The sequence below is a fragment of the Rhinatrema bivittatum genome, chromosome 9, assembly GCF_901001135.1.
Source record: "Rhinatrema bivittatum chromosome 9, aRhiBiv1.1, whole genome shotgun sequence".
NCBI lineage: Eukaryota > Metazoa > Chordata > Amphibia > Gymnophiona > Rhinatrematidae > Rhinatrema > Rhinatrema bivittatum.
In genome coordinates, this window is record NC_042623.1 from 3,541,354 (window position 1) to 3,559,916 (window position 18,563).

Here is an 18,563-nt window from a genome sequence, read left to right on the forward strand (position 1 = left end):
GTTAACTTTGCCCCAATACTTTTAAAAAAGACAATGTCCCAAGTAAAATTCCTTTCAGCCACCAGCAAGGTGATCCTCTCCTCTCAGCGTTCCCACTGGAATGTACCATGCAGTTGCATTAAAAGCATCAAGGTTTATTGGTTAAGGGTAGTAATCTCCATGCCTTCTCCAGCAAATAACCCATCTGCACGCATTTCTTCATTTCCGTCCTCGAGCCTTTAGAGATCCACAATGTTTATCCCGCATCCCTTTGAATTCTTTGACTGTTTTCATTTTCACAACCTCCTCCAGATGCACATTCCAGGCATCCACCACCCTCTCCATGAAGAAATATTTCCTGACATTTGTTTCTTAGTCGTCCCCCCTGGAGTTTCATTTCGTAACCATTAGCGGGCGGATTTTAAAAGCCCTGCTCGCTGGCAGGCCTATTTTGCATAGGCCTGCCGGCGCGCACAGAGCCCCGGGACGCACGTAAGTCCCGGGGTTTTTTTTAGGGGGCGTGTCGGGGGCAGGGCCGAATGACGCGGAGTTTTGGGGGCGGGATGCGGCGTTTCGGGGGCAGGCCCGGGGGCGTGGTTTCGGCTCGGGGCGTTCCAGGGGCGTGGCCGCGCCCTCCGGAACCGCCCCCGGGTCAGGTCTCAGCGCGCCAGCGGGCTGCTGGTGCGCTGAGATTTATGTCTCCCTCCGGGAGGCGAAAATCCATGGATAAAGGTAGGGGGGGGGGGTTTAGATAGGGCCGGGGGGGTGGGTTAGGTAGGAGAAGGGAGGGGAAGGTGAGGGGAGGGCGAAAGAAAGTTCCCTCCGAGGCCGCTCCGATTTCGGAGCGGCCTCGGAAGGAATGGAGGCAGGCTGCGCGGCTCGGCGCGCGCTGGCTGCCCAAAATCGGCAGCCTTACGCGCGCCGATCCAGGATCTTATAAAATCCAGCGTACTTTTGTTTGCGCCTGGTGCGCCAACAAAAGTACGCGATCGCGCTTTTTTAAAAAATCTACCCCTAGGTCTACTGTTTTCTTTCCAACAGAAAAGGTTAGAAGTTTGTGCATCATGAAATCTTTTAGGTATCTGAAGGTCTGCTTCATACATCCCCTGCACCTCCTCTCTTCCAGCATGTATATATTCAGATCTTTTAGCCTCTCCTTATAAGTCTTCCGATACAGACCCCACACCATTTTCATCGCCTTTTTCTGGACAGCAGGAGAGAATTAGGAGTGTGTATGCTTGCCCACAAGGAAGTTTACAATATAATACGACACCCAAACCCCATACTTTAGGACATCAGTAAATAAACAATGTCCAGAATAACAGCAGGGCTTGGATCTACTGGAATACATTCACACTTAGTCAAACAGATATTTCATTTATCTGCTGCTTCCTGTCAGTTAGGACCAAAAGATACACAAGGAGGATATAAAGTAACTGCAGTGGGAAATTCTGGTGTATCCTGTGTACTCTACCCTTCAGTGTGATATTCTATAGGAGCCTGTACTTATCCTTCAATGTGATATTCAATAGAATCCTGAACATATTCTTGCAGTGCGACATTCTATGCAATCCTGTATAAACTCCTTCAGTGTAATATTCTTTAAGATCCTGTACTTATCCTTGCAGTGTGATATTCTATAGGATCCTGTACATTTCCTTCAGTGTGATATTCTATAGGATCCTGTATATACTCCTTCAGTGTAATATTCTGTAAGATCCTGTACTTATCCATGCAGTGTGATATTCTACAGGATCCTGTACATACTTCTGTACTGGGAGATTCTATAGTAACCTGGTTGAACAAGCCAAGGTCTGTAATCACTCCTGACCTAATTCTTAATAAATTCTTATATAGTAACTGCAGCTTAGATGGTAACAGCTATTTGAAAGTGAATTAATCTAATGTTTGTATTTTTAGACTATAGCATAAAATGTGCATTAGGCAAAATATCTAGATGTAGTAGACGGAAGAGATGCAAACCTTTCAAAATCAATAAATTATAGAGTAATAATTAGATGCTATGGTGAACGTCGGACATTCAGTAGTAGCGGCATTTCCTTAGCTGGCAAAGGGAAAGGATACTGCCTGATACAGAGTAATTACTTCTCAACAAAACTTGAGTTTGATATATGGTTTGTTTTCTACAGCAATCAAAAGGAGAGCGTGACTGTTTTCTAAACCAGCCAGACCAAGTCTGTGTCTTCTGTCACCGGAAGACAAATACCAGAATTAGTCGTAAATACACTGCAAATATATTGAGTTATAAAAAGACAAAATTCTTAAGCTGGGCAGAATGCTTCTTATCTAGGGATGAACACATTAGGAGGTGCAATCCATGGAGAGGGGGTAAGGAGGCATTTTATTTGTAATTTCCACTTGGGATTGAGCTTCAAAATCCATCTTTTTATATCACAACCACAGAACAAACCATGCTCTTCCTTACTAAGCCCCTGGTCAGCAGCAGCCTCTCCTCCTCCACCTCCTGCCCAGTGTCTCCCCTTCCCCCTTCCCTTTGTCTCTCCCTCCTTCCTCATCATGGAGAAGATCTTTGTAGAGCACCAGCAGCGACAGACACAGCAACTTGAATATACGGGAGCCACAACCTCACAGCGAGATAGGAGATGTCAAGATCACTGACCAAGAAAAACTAATTCTATAAATATTAGAATCTACCTGGATGCAGTGGGAAGGATCAGATATAGATCCCTGACAAAGAATGACATTATTTGTTCTTTCTTTTAAAAATGTATTAACTGCCCATCAACATTTCTAGGTGGTTTCCAATTAAAATATCAACAAGTGCAACACATAAAATTAAAAAGTTAAAAACAATACATACATTAGAACCCCAAATTTAATAAACCATTGCTCACTAGACCATTCTCAAACTGCTTTAAATCATCACGTCGTCTTTATAGTACCTTCATGTCTCAAATGCTAGTTGGAAAACGTTTCCTAAATTTCAATGGCCTAGTTCCAGTTTTGCACATCCTGGCAAGGAATTCCAAATTATAGGTCCCTGTACGTAAAGAGTTGGCCGAAGAGTTAGGGAACATAATTTAATGTCCACAAATTAAAGCTGTTCCAGAAAGGCTTCATTAAAGTCTTATGTGAATGATTTCAATATTAAGTTTATTAACCAGTACGTTGGCGGTCCCCCATCACGGGCCGCATTTCAAAAACCTGCATCGGGAGGGACCAATCAGAGGTCAGGGACTTAACAGGCAAAATGCTTTCACAGAATTAAGCGGAACACTCACAGAGCAATGTGTGTGCAACACTGGTTTCTGATTGGTCCCTCCCGATGCAGTTTTTGGAAATGCGGCTCGAGATGGGGGACCGCCAGTTTACTTGTTAATACTGAAATCATTCACGTAAGACTTTAATAAAGCCTTTTTGGAACAGCTTTAATTTGTGAACATTAAATTGTGTTCCCTAACTCTTCAACTTCTACTTATGTAGGGGGTAATTTTCAAAAGGATTTACATATGAAAATGTAACTACTATTGTAGCAATTTTCAAAAGCCATTTACCTGCGTAAAATATACTGACGGGGACAATTCAATGGCATATATTGTAGCAATTTTCAAAAGCCCACTTACATGCATAAAGTGCATTTACATGTGTAAAACCCATTTTTAAATGTGTAAATGTTTTTTAAAATCAGGCCCACTGTGTTTTGGATCTTCTCCACCGATTTTGTATGCCTGACCTTTTTAAATTCAGCTTCACTAACAGCTTTTATCACCATTCTCGGGTAATAAATTCCAGAGCTTAATAATAATATTTACAACAGCACATGGATATATTCAGAAGCGAGAAGGCTGCTTTTACCTGACACGGTGTGATCCTTTGGGTCTCTATGTAGTCTGATTCTCGTGTGAGGGAAGATGTAATGTACAGGTTTTCCATTCATCTGTAGGAGTTGATATTACAAAAGACAGATCATAGGCATGTTAAAACTATGAAAGGCAAAATGACAAATTCTTAATAAATGAGCAGTGTTTAGATTCAGGATTCTCATTACACAGTTTGAAAGGTGCATAGCATTCATCCTCTCCCAGCTGCTCTCAGGCCACTTCCATACACTGATTATGGGGTGACTATTGCTGATGTGCTGCCAGGGATAGGCTGCCTCTGTTGGAATCTGGTGCTAGGACAGCTGAATTGGATGTGACGTCTTGTATAATATCAGCAATATCCCTTAGTGCTGAATGACGTACACAGTTTCATTCATGTAGAAATCACTGGTTTCAGTAGTCATGCAATATTATATTTATAGAAAGACCATCTCATGCCATAGTAAATGCTGTTGACAGCTGCTTTGGGTTCTCATTTCAGGAATTGTTTTTATTTGCACACAGTACCTACTACCTGTCATTTCTATGGTGGTACTAGAGATAGGGTAGTGGGGGGTGTAATTTTCAGGAGCCTGGCATGGCTAAGGTCTGTGGGTACAATTTTAGAATTTTCAAAGCAGACTTATGAGCTTTGAAAATTCCTGGGTTGTGTGCATCTCTATCTGGACACATGTGCAGGAAGTTATAACTGCTCCCAAACAAGTTTTAACTTTCTGTATGCACACTTATGTGCAGACCTTCACAAACTGAAATTCTGGTGCCCACCATGAGAGCAGGGAAAAGTGCACTCAAAATCCTATTTCAAACTCTGCAGCTGATTTTTAGAAGATGCTTCAGAAGGTGCATCCTTCTGAAAATTACCCAGACCAGGGGTTATTTTGTAATGTGGCAAATGTGCACATACACTATATCGACCTTTAAAGCAGATTTAATATGCATTGAAAATGATCTTAGCAAACTCTCCAGCACAAGCTGCACCTGCTAAAATTTACACACAAAATAGACAACAGGAATATAAGAACATAGGTGAGACTGCACCTTGAATACTGTGTACAATTCTGGTCGCCACATCTCAAAAAAGATATAATTGCGATGGAGAATTTACAGAGAAGGGCAACCAAAATGATAAAGGGAATGGAACAGCTCCCCTATGAGGAAAGACTAAAGAGGTTAGGACGTTTCAGCTTGGAGAAGAGACGGCTGAGGGGGGATATGATAGAGGTGTTTAAAATCATGAGAGGTCTAGAACAGGTAGATGTGAATCGGTTATTTACTCTTTCGGATAGTAGAAAGACTAGGGGCCATTCCATGAAGTTAGCATGGGGCACATTTAAAACTAATCGGAGAAAGTTCTTTTTCACTCAGCATTAACTGCCCTAAACATATCCTCTGGCAACAAATTCCAGAGCTTAATTAAACTCTGGATTTATTGCCAGAGGATGTGGTTAGTGCAGTTAGTGTAGCTGGGTTTAAAAAAGGTTTGGATAAATTATTGGAGAAGTCCATTAACTGCTATTAATTAAGTTGACTTAGGGCCGGATTTTTAAACCTACGCTTGGGGTACATTTGTGCACGCTACCCGGCACGCACAAATGTATGCCCAATTTTATAACATGCACTCGCAGCCGTGCGCATGTTATAAAATCCAGGGTCGGCGCGCGCAAAGGGGTGCACACTAGTGCTCCTTGCACGCGCCGAGCCCTAGGAAAGCCCTGATGGCTTTCTCCGTTCCCTCCGAGGCTGCTCCGAAATTCCTCTTCAGACCCCAGCATATTGTTAATGCGTCAAATGCATGGAAAAAAATGTTCTGCTTTTTCCTAGATGTTTGGCGTGTGGCTCTATTAACCCAACCTGGTGGAAATGTCAGTGTATCCTTGGGTATCTACCTCCAAACAGAGCTCGTCCAATTTGTGCTGCCTCCAAGCCAGCTCTCAGATAAACCTTAGAGTTTGAAGACACAAGAAAATGCAGCCAGCAAAAACCTAAACTTCCTTCTGGAGAAGAAAACCCAGCTCCCAGATCCAGCCCAGCTTTCAGAAACCTACACTCTTGAACCCAATGCCTGCCATGCCAATTCTAAATTCTGTTCACACAAGAGCTGTCGCTCCAAAATTAACCAGCATGGTCTCCCTGGAAGGGACAAGTAACACCATTGCAGCCTTTCTTCACAGGAGACTCATTCCATCCTCTTTATCATTTTAATTGCCTTTCTCTGTACCTTTTCTAGTTTGACTATATTTCTTTTAAGATGTGGCAACCGGAATTAAATACAGTATTCTAGGTGTGGTCTCACTATGGAGCAATACAGAGGTATTTTGGCACTCTTTATTTTATTCTCCATCCCATTCCTAATAATAATTAACATTCTGTTTGCTTTTTTTGACCACCACTCCAAAGTATTGTCCATGATGACATCAAGATCTTCTTCCTGGAGATAACTCCTAATATGGAAACTAAAAACATAAGAATTAGAAAGGATATCCAAGATGGCCGTACACTAAGGGAAGTTGCTCCGTCGATCCCCTCTTACTATTTTCTGAAAGTTTTGCCTTATGCTTACATTTTTGCCTCTTGCTATGGGTAAGAGAGAGGGCAAAGCAAGAGTGTTTTCAGAAGTATCTGAAACCTCTACTCCAACCGACCCGATGGATAAACACATTCTCCTGAGCCAGGATCTTGCTTTATACTCTGTTGAGCTGGCTTTGGACTATTCGTCAAGCAGAGGTCTGTCAGTGGCAGTCCCAGACTTTGATTCATTTTTAACTGAAGAGCCATGCCGAATACCTCCGAACCCGGGCCCCCTATGGCCATTGCTGATGGGAGCATTTTGCCTCCGCTACAACTGAATGACCTAAAAAATGCCAGCTGTGTTGGCGTTGGGAGGTGCCCGAATGGCAGAGCAGGGCTGTGGAGCTTCTCGCTCTTGTGTGCATGGAGCTGAATCCTTGCCCACTTCTCTTTCCTCTACAACCCCAATGGAAGGGACTGTCTTCAAAGAGGTACTGTTTACTCCTTTTGTTAAACCCTCCAGCATCAATCTGGAAATTATTTGGGAAGCTATACCTAATCTTTCTACTCAGGTTGCTCAGTTTGTTATACAGCAATGAGATTTATCTAATTCAGTTCAAGCTTCATATTCTCAATTGCTTGAAATTTCATCAAGAGTGGATTCCTGGGAGATCAAGGAGACAGCTTTGCAAAAGTCTGTCAAAGTTGTTTCTTCTGGGCACCTGTATCTACAAAATAAGATTGACAATCTTGAAAATGTTGTTTGTCATCAGAATATCAGGATTATTAATTTTCCAAAGAAAAAGCTGATTACTCCTGTACATAAATACTTCATTGAAAATTTAACTATCGTAGAAAGTTTGCTTCCTCCTGTATCAATAACTTATTATGTTCTGGTGAATTGGAAAGACACTCAAAAGAGAGATGATTCTGTTGCTGCTGGTCCATTTGATTCTTCACATCTTTCTTCATTTCTTGAACGATTGGTGGATGAAGAAGTTGTACCCTTTACATTACTTGTAACTTTTGCTTTAGACTCTGATCGAGATTTTATTTTGAAGATGTTTTTCCGCAAAAGAGATATTTACTTTTTAGGGCTTAAAATTCGTATGTTTCCAGATGTAGCTAAAGTCACCCAGTCTAAGAGGAAACACTTTTTATTGATTCGTCCAGCTGTTTTGAAGTTGGGGGCTTTGTTTTAGTTGTTTTTTTTCCTTGTAAGTGTGTTGTTAAATATGTCTTCTTTGACCCTTCCCAATTAAAGGGCTAATTTTAAAAGCCCTGTGTGCGTGAAACCCAGGAGATAAGCATGTGGCTGGGCAGCGCGTACGTGTGCCGCGGGGATATCCAAATGCACGCAGCCATGCGCATATCTCCCGATATACGAAGAAGAAAGGGTTCCCGAAAAATAGGCGAGCTGGGTGGGGGCTGATATAAAATCGAGTGTGCATGTACGTGCTGGTAGCAAATTTTATAACATGCATGCGTTGACACGCGCACCGAGAACCGCACGCATATGGATGCCTGTGTGCGAGTCTTAATTAAAATTTACCTTTCTTAATGAGAGATGTGGACAGGATTCTGTACCCTCAGTTGCTAGTCAATAGTCTTCATGGCATAGCGTGCTTATATATTATGGAGATTCGCTCCCTTAGTGCTCTTCTGATTGGTTCGTGTTCCTCTCTTATTTTGAATTGGATTTCTCAACTATTGTGGTCTGATAGAGTCCTTGAGATCCTATTTTTCTTCAACTTATTTTCCTATTGTATATTATGATCTTTTTGTACTTTCTCGTCAAGTTTGTTTAACTTGTTAACATTTATAAATGCATACGTAAAGTCTTAAAAAGAAATAAGAATTTGCCATACTGGGTCACAATTCAGGTCCATCAAGCCCAACATCCTATTTCTAATAGTGGGTAATCCATGCTACAAGTACCTGGCAAGTACCCAAACATTAAATAAATCCCAGGCTACTAAAGCTGGCAACAAGCAGTGGCTATTCCCTCAGTCAACTTGATTAATAGCAGTTAATGGACTTCTCCTCTAGGAACTTATCCAACCTTTTTTAAACCCAGCTACACTAACTGCCCTAATCATATCCTCTGGCAATGAATTCCAAAGCTTAATTGTGAGTTGAGTGAAAAACAATTTTCTCTGATTTGTTTTAAATGTGCCACATGCTAACTTCATGGAGTGCCCCCTAGTCCTTTTATTATCTGCAAGAGTAAATAACTGATTTACGTTTACCCATTCTAGTCCTCTCATGATTTAATAGACCTCTATCACAACCCCTGCCATCTGTCATTTCTCCAAGCTGAACAGCCCTAACCTCTTTAGCCTTTCCTCTTAGGAGAGCCGTTCCATCCCCTTTATCATTTTGGCCATATAAATATGGATTACTTTTTCCCCATGTGTATATCTTTGCACTTATCCATATTAAATTTCATCTGCCATTTGGATGCCCAGTCTCCCAGTCTTGCAAGGTCCTCCTGCAATTATTCACAATCCGCTTATGATTTAACAACTGAGAATTATTTTGTCATCTAAAAATTTGATCACCTCACTCATTCTGTTTTCCAGGTTATTTATTAATATATAAAAAATATATATGTTAAAATATATTAAAAAGTCCCAGTGCAGATCCCCGGGGCATTCCAATGTTTATCTTCCTTTTCCGAGAAAACAATTTAGTCCTGCTTTCTGTTTCCTATCATTTAACCAGTATGCAGTCTACAATAGGACATCACCTCCTAACCCATGTCTTTTAATTTTCTCAGAAGTTTCTTATGGGTTACTCTGTCAAACACATTCTTAAATCCAAATACCCTATATCCACCAGTTCACCATTATCCATGTGTTTATTCATCCCCTTCAAAAAAAGGTAGCAACTTGGTAAGGAAAGACTCCCTTTGGTTAAATCCATGCTGGCTGTGTCCCATTGACCCATGTCTTTCTATATGTTCTGTGAATTTGTTCTTTAGAATAGTTTCCATGATTTTTAACTGGGAATTAAAGTCAAGCTCACCAATCTATAGTTTCCCAGATCAACCCTGGAACCCTTTTTAAAGATGAGGGTTACTGTGGGCACTCTCCAATCTTCAGATACAATAGATTATTTTAATTCTAGTTTAAAAGTTACTAGTAATAGGTCTGCAATTTCATTTTTCAATTCTTTCAGAACTTTGGGGTGTATATCGTCTGGTCCAGGTGATTTGCTATTCTTTAGTTTGGTAATTTGCCCTAATCTATCTTTCAGGTTCACAGTCACTTTTTTCACTCTCTCCGAATCACCATTAAGAATCATTTCTGTAACGGGTATCTACCCAACATCCTCCTCAGTAAATACCAAAGCAAAGAATTAATTTAGGGGTCTATATTCATCTGCTTAGCAGCTTGTTAAATTAGCTAGGTACTCCTATCTGGCTAACTCCAGGACATTCAGTGGTGCAGAAGTGCTGAATATACCCGATTATCTTAAAAGTCAGCCAGATGTGTATATCCGGCTAACTTTAGACCTTTCTACAACATGACTAGAGTTAGCTGGTGAGACTGCTTTGTAGTAGTCAACTCCTCTTGTTGGTACCTTTCATTGATTCAAATGATAGAAATTCATCGGTCATACCAAATTTGCAGTTAATTCCTCTGTGTATGTAAAACCACCCCACCAAACCTGTCCCGAGTTGAAAGTGTCTCCTTTTACAGTGGTATATACATAACATGTCACATTGACTCTATACAGAGTCTCTCTCTCTCTCTCATTTTCCCCACTAACATACAGAAAAAAGGTGTCGTTATTTCTGATGTTAAATCCCCCATTAGTATGCGTTACTCTATCACATTCCATGCTAGCACACCCTCAATTTCATTAATTCCTCCACTTGCATACTAAATGTAAAATTTGCATACTAACATGCCTTGTGATATTTATCGCATTCGTTAGGGTCCTAACACATTTTGATGAATGACCCAGTTAGGTGTATAATTTTTCAGTTATGAGTCTACATGGCTTCTGAGTATCTACCCCTTAGTCTTTCCGCTATGACCTCTTCTTCCCTAGGTGCCCCTTTAACCCTTTGATTATCTATGACAAGGGTGGCCAACTCTGGTCCTCAAAAGCTACAAACAGGCAAGGTATTCAGGATATTCCCAATGAATATGCATGAGATAGATTTGCATTCAATGGAAGCACTGCATGCAGATTTATCTCATGCATGTTCATAGTAGATATCCTGAAAACCTGGCCTGTTTGTTGCTTTTGGCCACTCCAATTTACTGGTCCAAACAACTCCCTTATAGGCTTCCTGCTTTGGAAGTATTTCAAACATTTTTTTGAAAATTAGTCTCTATGTGCTATTTGGTACATGTAGTTTAGTCAAGAGAATTTGCATGCATGGTTTTTAAAATCAGAAAGTATGCACTCAACCCTACTCAAACTACATTTCCTGAAATATCTGTCCACATTTTTTATTTGCATTTAAATATATTTTATGCTTTTTTTTTTTTTTTAGTAATTTGTGTGTTGTGTTTTGGATTTTGTTGCAAGCTGCTTGACTCTTTTTAGACTCAAAAGATGGGCTATCATGTGTATAATAGCTTAGGACAGAAGTAGAGGACTGTCATTTATCCTTTCAAGAAGTTCAAGGAATAGGGAAAACTCCATGACAGTAACTAGCAGATTTGAAACAAACTTTTAAAAGTATTTTTTGAGTCAATGCATAATTAAACTGCATAATTTGTTGCCAGAAAATGCAATTAAGTTTAGTGGTATAGCTGAGTTTTAAAAGATTTGAACAAGTTTCTGGAGAATAGGTCCATTAATAATTATTAGCCAAGTAGACCTACAGGGAATCTTCCCATTTTAGATCTTCTGGGTATTTCCAAAATACGCCAATTTGCAACTGTCAGAGGCAGGATATGCGGCTTGATGGACCATGGTTCTTATGACCAGTTCTAGGATGGTCTTCTACCTTTCCTTCATGGCACAGATCTGGTTGGTGCATGGCCTCCCTCCTCAGTCTCAGCTGGTTGAAGCGGTATCTTAGATACTATCTGCCAGAGTAGTTATTTGTAATCCCTGTATCTCCCTCTTGCAGTGGGGTCCACAGTATGCCAGGAAACCTCAAAACTGCTGACAGCCCTGGCTAACTCTCTCCATATGTTTTCCATTGCTTCCATGCCTCTCTTGCTGGACTCTTCCTCAAGGAGCGGTGAGGTCAAGAATAAAGCCATTCTCCTTGATGTTGAAATGGCTGTTGCAGATGTGCCCCTGTGCTGCTATCTGTGGTGCCACCTCTACATCCAATGCTTCAGGGTGATATCTTCCTCTCCTCTTCTGTCTTTTTAACCTTTCTTTCTCCTCCTCCTATAGCTTATACAATCTTCTAATAGCACTGTCTACAAGTGGCTTCAATAAGCAGGTTGTTATACTTGTCCTGACAGGGTGGTGTTTCCCACAATATGCAGCTGCTCTCAGTAAGTCAGATTACCACATGGATTGTTATAAACTGAATAGCGGTACCCGGCCACGCGTTGCAGTGGCAGAGTCAGGTTCTTTTCCCTCCCTCCCCCTCCCCCTTGCTCATTTACCTCAGTCACTCATCCTCCTCCCCCTTGGTCACTCAACCCCCCTTCCCTCCCCTGTCCCCACTCCAACTCTCTCCCCTCACACTCCCCTCTCCCCTCATTCTCCCTCCCCTGACACTCACCTCACCCCCCCCCCCCCGCCTACTGCCTACCCTTCAGATCAGAAAACCTTTGTCTTTCTATTTCTGTGGGAACCCCCCCCACCCCAATCCCAACCCTTTAAATCAAATAATAACCCCCCACCCTCCTGCCCCCTCCCAAGACCTGGGAAATTAAAATTGTTGGTGCTACATGTGGTCTGTCCCTGGGCGTCTGTGCGCATTATGTAGCCAAATAGGGGAGTGCCTAACCAAATTTGCACTTCCAAATTTGTTTTGTGGTCTGGGGAGGGCTATTTTGGTGCGTTCCCGAGATCGTGCAAGTTTAGTGTATGTATTTGTGAGTGAACCTCCCCCTTCCCCCAAAAAACAACCCTATGAGAAACTTTCTCTTAAGCTAACCACCCCACACTCTCCTGCCCCCCCCCCAGCCCTGCGAAAAACAGTAGCCCACCCCTGCCCCCCCCCCCAGAGTTGCTGAATGAATGAAACCTGCCCCCCCCTCATGACTCCTCCCCAAGATGTTCGCAATAAATTTATTATCACCCCCCACCCTCCTGACCCCCCGAGACCTGATAAAAATGTCAGTCGGTGGAGCGGGCGTTCAGGAGCGGGCCGGGAGCGATGTATTGGCGTTGGTCCGTCGGCTGTGAGCACTGAAACGGGTTCCGACGGCCCTTTGCCCTTACTATGTCAGTGGGGTGGAGCAATGGCAGTGGTAGGTCCTCTGACATAGTAAGGGCAAAGGGCCGCCGGCTGCCAGTCCTGAAAATGGCGCCGAGAGGCCCCCGCCCTTACTATGTCACATGGGCTACTGCCGCCATTGGTGTCCCCGAGTGGCATAGTAAGGGAAAGGGCCGTCGGCGCCATGTTGAGTGCTGGCAGCCGATGGCTGTAGTGCAGGAGATGTGTCCTGGACCAGTCCTGGCCCCCCGCTGGAGCCTCCCGGACTTCTGTCAGGTTTTGTGTGTGTTGGGAGGCTGTGGGAAGTAAATACATTTGGCATGTGTGTGGGGGGTGTGAGGAGGGTGGTGAGTGTATTTTATCTGTAAAGGAAATAGTTATGTTCCGGCGAAAAAAGTGCGCAAATGTGTTAAAATGGAAGTGAAACGTGGACCTGGAGTGACGAAATGATTAGTGTAGTGTGTGTTAGTGTAAGGTGTAACAGATGGTGCTTACGTCCAGCAGATGTCGCTGTTTTCTGGAAACATTGTTTAAACCTATTTTACCTGTCACAGGTGTGACATATCTGTAATGTAAGTACAGAAGAACCTTCCTGTATGCGAAATGAAGGTTGTGTCCAAATTTGAAAGCAATCGGTTCAGTGGTTTCTGAGATTAGTGATTTTGTCCAAACTATTTAACATTTTTATTTATATAGATGAACCAGACTTTTCATGATTTAGTATGATACTAATTTTAACATGGCAAACAAGTACATTATATTAAGAAAGAGAAGAAATGCTCCAGTGAGTCAGACCAAGAGTACATCAAACCCAGCACCCAGTCTCCAATAGTAGTCAATTCAGATCAAATGTCCCCCATAACGGGGTTAGATTACTGTAACTCCCAGCCAGGAGCCTGTGGCCTCTGCAGATTGTACTCACGTGCGAGTGCTAACAGGAGTTGGCATGCGTGAATATATAACCCTTGTTTTAGTATCCCTTTATATAAAATTACTACCCTGACTCACAAAACCCTTTATACTCACAGAGGTAGATCTTAAATAAGTACGCGCATGTCTTTTAAAATAGTAGCTTACTCATGTAAGTGGTGGCCCCGTCTGGAATCCCCTAGATTGCCCCTTTTTACATGTGTGTGCACGTGAAGCTGAAAATACGCATGCATAATTGACTTTAATAAAATACAGAATAAGCCAGTACAGGCTACCTGCATGCATATAAGCTAATTGTTACATGCGTAAAAGTTTAAAAATTCAGCCCTAAATGGAGGCTGAAGTGACTCGCCCAAGGTCACTCCTTCCTGCTCAAAAGCAGGGATAAGCAGAAGTCTTTCCATGTCTACAAGAACTTGATTAAACCGTTTTAAAACACAGCTATGCTAACTACTTTTATGACCTCCTTCAGCAACAATTTCTATATTTTAATTCTGTGCCAAGTAAAAAACTAAATGTCTCTGGTTTGTTCTGAACGGGCTACCTACTAGCTTTATACAATGCCCTGGAGTCCTAGTATCTGAAAGGCTAAATAACTACTCCACTCACTAAAGCTTTTATGGACTGATGAGGTCATCCCAGTTCTGGTATCTAAGGTAGCTCAATCCCACCCACCAGTGCTTCACCAACGGGCCCACTGCCGTGCTTTCCCTGCAGTGTGCGTTGCTTCATTCCTGCTCTAGCCTTGCCTCGTTCCTGCTCTCTGCCCTGTTTTGTTCCAGTACTGCGCCATGGCTTGCCCTGTTCCAGTCCTTGGTCTTGCCTGTCTGTGCCTTGTCTCTTCCAGTCCTCGCCCCTGCCTCTCGGACTGTTTCCTGGCTACCTGACCCCGGCCTGACCTCTGCCTGGATACCGATGTGCCTGCCCTGTCTACCCTGACCTTGGCCTGGTTACTGACACTGCCTGAGTAGGCTCTACGGGACCCTTTCCTGAGTCCTGCTGGCCTCAGGACCCAAGGGCTCAGCCTGCAAGGGAAGAGGCAGGTGCAGGTGAAGCCTAGTCCTTGTCCATGCATGAGTGTGACTGCCTGCTGCCTGCTGGGCAGTACCAATCTCACCACAGCTGAAGGGACTCACACTCCATGACAGCTCACAGTAAGGACTTCTGCATCTCCCAGGGCTACCCAGGGGGTGTGGCCTCGATTGCCAGTGCGACCCAACATCATTTCCTGGTTTGGTAGACCTTCATAGTCTGGTAGACCTTCATAGACTGCCCCAAGAGCAGAACAAGCATAAGGGGGATGTGCTGCCCCTCAGCAAACTCTTTCCATGACACAAGAGCGAGAACATATTTTTCTTTCTAGTTTCCTTTTGTTTGAAATCAACAGCGATGTTGTTTTCTATTTTACGCAGATATTTGTTCTGATTGCGAAGGCTTCCTCTGTTGTTCTGAGCCAGTCTTCTGGATTTTTCCATCTTCTGTTCCTCATTGCTAGGGAATTGGTACAAATTTAAGGTTTCAGCTTATTTTATTTTGTTTTTGAGTCTCATTATGGAAGCTTTCATTGAAATTTATAACATTTCTGTTACGACTGGCATCAGACATTATGGTAAGCTGACTTCACCTGCTTGTTTTCAGTCCCATTTATGTTAAAATAATCTTAATCAGATTCCATTTACATCTGATTCTAAACTCTAATCTCAGAGGAATGTGGTCTGGATTATGATATCCTTTCTTTTATTTTCCTAATAATGCCTAAATTCTATTTGTTTTTATTACTGTCGCTACACACTGGGCCAAGGAATTAAAAGTATTATCCAAAATGATTCCAATATCCTTTCCCTGGGTGGTAATGCCTAACATGGAACCCAACATTTTGTACCTATAGATTGCATTATTCTTCCATATCATCACTTTACACTATCCACATTAAATTTCATCTGCCATTTAAACACCCAATCCATCAGTCCTGCAAGGTTCTCCTACAATTCCTCACAAATGGCACATATATATCTGAAGCAGAAAGCCTGCGAGGGAGTCAGTTCGACTGTTAGATGATTGAAGGGTTAAAGGGGCATTTAGGGAAGATAAGGCCATTGCAGAAAGACTAAAGAAATTCTTTGTTTCAGTGTTTACTGAAGAGGATATTGGGGAGATACCCATTCTGGAGATGGTTTTCAAGGATGATGATTCAGATGAACTGAACCAAATTGTGGTGAACCTGGAAGATGTGGTAGGCCAGATTGACAAAATGAAGAGTAGCAAATCACTTGGACTGGATGGTATACACCTGAGGGTTCTGAAAAAACTAAAAAATGAAATTTCTGACCTATTAGTAAATATTTGTAACCTATCATTAAAATCCTCCATTGTACCTGAAGACTGGAGGGTGGCCAATGTAACCCAAATATTTAAAAAGGGCTCCAGGGGCGATCCTGGTAACTATAGACCGGTGAGCCTGACTTCAGTGCCAGGAAAAATCATGAAAACTGTTATAAAGAATAAAATCACAAAACATTAAGACAGACAAGGTTTAATGGGACACAGGCAGCATGGATTTACCCAGGGGAAGTCTTGCCGCACAAACCTCCTACATTTTTATGAAAGGGTAAATAAACATGTGGACAAAGGTGAACTGGTAGATAGGGATGAGAATCATTTTTCTAACGAATTTAGAAATATCGTACGATATTTCTAAATTCGTTAGAAATCAGTAAAAAGAAAGAAACGATCAATTTTACCCCTGATTTTTCATAAAAATCGTTTTTCGGGTTAGTGCGCGCTAACTCATGTTAGCGCGCACTAACAAAAAAACATTTACTTTTGTTACTTTTTGCTATTTTTGTTAGTGCGCGCTAACATGAGTTAGCGCGCACTAACCCGAAAAATGATTTTTCACTAAAAAACAAATGGGGAAACACGGGAAAAATATTTTTTCCCGCGGCCAGACGATCCCGAAAGCGGGAATGATCAGGCACCCGATTCACATCCCTACCAGTAGTTGTGGTGTTTTTGGGTTTTCATAATATGTTTGACAAAGTCCCTCATGAGAGTCTTCTAAGAAAACTAAAATGTGAAAGGATAGGAAGCGATGTCCTTTCGTGGATTACAAACTGGTTAAAAGACAGGAAACAGAGAGTAGGATTAAATGGACAATTTTCTCAGTGGAAAAGGGTGCCTCAGGGATCTGAACTTGGACCTGTGCTTTTCAATATATTTATAAATGATCTGGAAAGAAATACGACGAGTGAGGTTATCAAATTTGCAGATGATACAAAATTATTCAGAGTAGTTAAATCTCAAGCAGATTGTGATAAATTGCAGGAAGACCTTGTGAGACTGGAAGACTGGGCTTCCAAATGGCAGATTAAATTTAATGTGGATAAGTGCAAGGTGATGCATATAGGGAAAAATAACCCTTGCTGTAGTTACACGATGTTAGGTTCCATATTAGGAGCTACTACTCAGGAAAGAGATCTAGGCATCATAGTGGATAATGCATTGAAATCGTCGGTGCAGTGTGCTGCAGCAGTAAAAATCAAAACAAAACCAGAATGTAAGGAATTATTAGGAAAGGAATAGCAAATAAAATGGATGTCATAATGCCTCTGTATCGCTCCATGGTGAGACCGCATCTTGAATACTGTATACAATTCTGGTCGCCGCATCTCAAAAAAGATATAGTTGCGATGGAGAAGGTACAGAGAAGGGCAACCAAAATGATAAAGGGGATGGAACAGCTTTCCTATGAGGAAAGGCTGAAGAGATTAGGGCTGTTCAGCTTGGAGAAGAGACGGCTGAGGGGGGATATGTTAGAGGTCTACAAAATCATGAAAGTACTTGAAAATGTAAATATTAATCAGTTATTTACTCTTTCGGATAATACAAGAACTAGGGGGCACTCCATGAAGTTAACAAGTAGCTCATTTAAAACAAATTGGAGAAAATTCTTTTTCACTCAGCGCATAATTAAGCTCTGAAATTCATTGCCAGAGGATGTGGTTACAGCAGTTAGTATAGCTGGGTTTAAAAAAGGTTTGGATAAGTTCCTAGAGCAGAAGTCCATAAACTGCTATTAATCAATTAGGATTCATAGCTTGGGATCTAGTCATTTAATGTTTGGGTACTTGCCATGTTCTTGTGACTTGAATTGGCCACAAGATACCGGGCTTGATGGACCCTTGGTCTGACCCAGTATGACAAATCTTATGTTCTTATGATCTAACAACTTTGAATAATTTTGTGTTATCTGAGAATTTGAATACCATTCATCATTCGCTTTTCCAGAACATTTATAATACTGTATGTTAAAAAGCACTGTCCCAGTAGAGATCCCTGGAGTATTCCACAATTTACCATTCTCCATTAAGAGAAATGACTTTTCAGTCTTACTCTGTTTCCTATCCTTTATTCAGCTATCAATCCCAATAAGGATATTGCCACCTATCCCATGACTTTTAAATTTCCTGATGAGTCTATCAAGTGGGGCTTTGTCATATGCCTTCTGAAAATCCAGACATATGAAATCAACTGACTCACCCTTGTCTACATCTTGGCAAGCCTTTCAAAATTCTAACACATTTGTAAGATGAGAATTATTTTTGCTAAATTCATATTGGCTGAAAGCCTCATTAATCTATGACAGTCCATAAGGTCAGTATTTTTATTCATCAGAATATCTTTTGCCTGCAACTGACGTCTGGCTCACGAGTCTGAGGTTTCCCAGATCGCCATGGATTCCTTTGCACAGTGGGCATTACATTGGCCATCCCCCAATCCTCAGTGTCAGTGCAGATTTAAATGAAAAGTTAGAGATTACTAGTAATAAGCCTACAATTTCATTCTTTAGTTCTTTCAGAATTCTGGGTTTATGTCATCCAATCTCTATGATTTCTTACCCTTACTTTATCAATTTG

The 18,563-nt window shown here is 41.8% G+C and overlaps 1 protein-coding gene across 1 annotated transcript in view; it reads right to left on the reverse strand.

Annotated features, from left to right (window-relative positions):
- The window catches only part of PCLO (piccolo presynaptic cytomatrix protein), a 351,707-nt gene that overhangs the window by 243,736 nt on the left and 89,408 nt on the right, over positions 1–18,563 (reverse strand). The window contains exon 4 of the mRNA XM_029615912.1: positions 3,817–3,898. Within this exon, the coding sequence (XP_029471772.1) occupies positions 3,817–3,898 (82 nt within the window). The remainder of the gene's footprint in view (positions 1–3,816; positions 3,899–18,563) is intronic.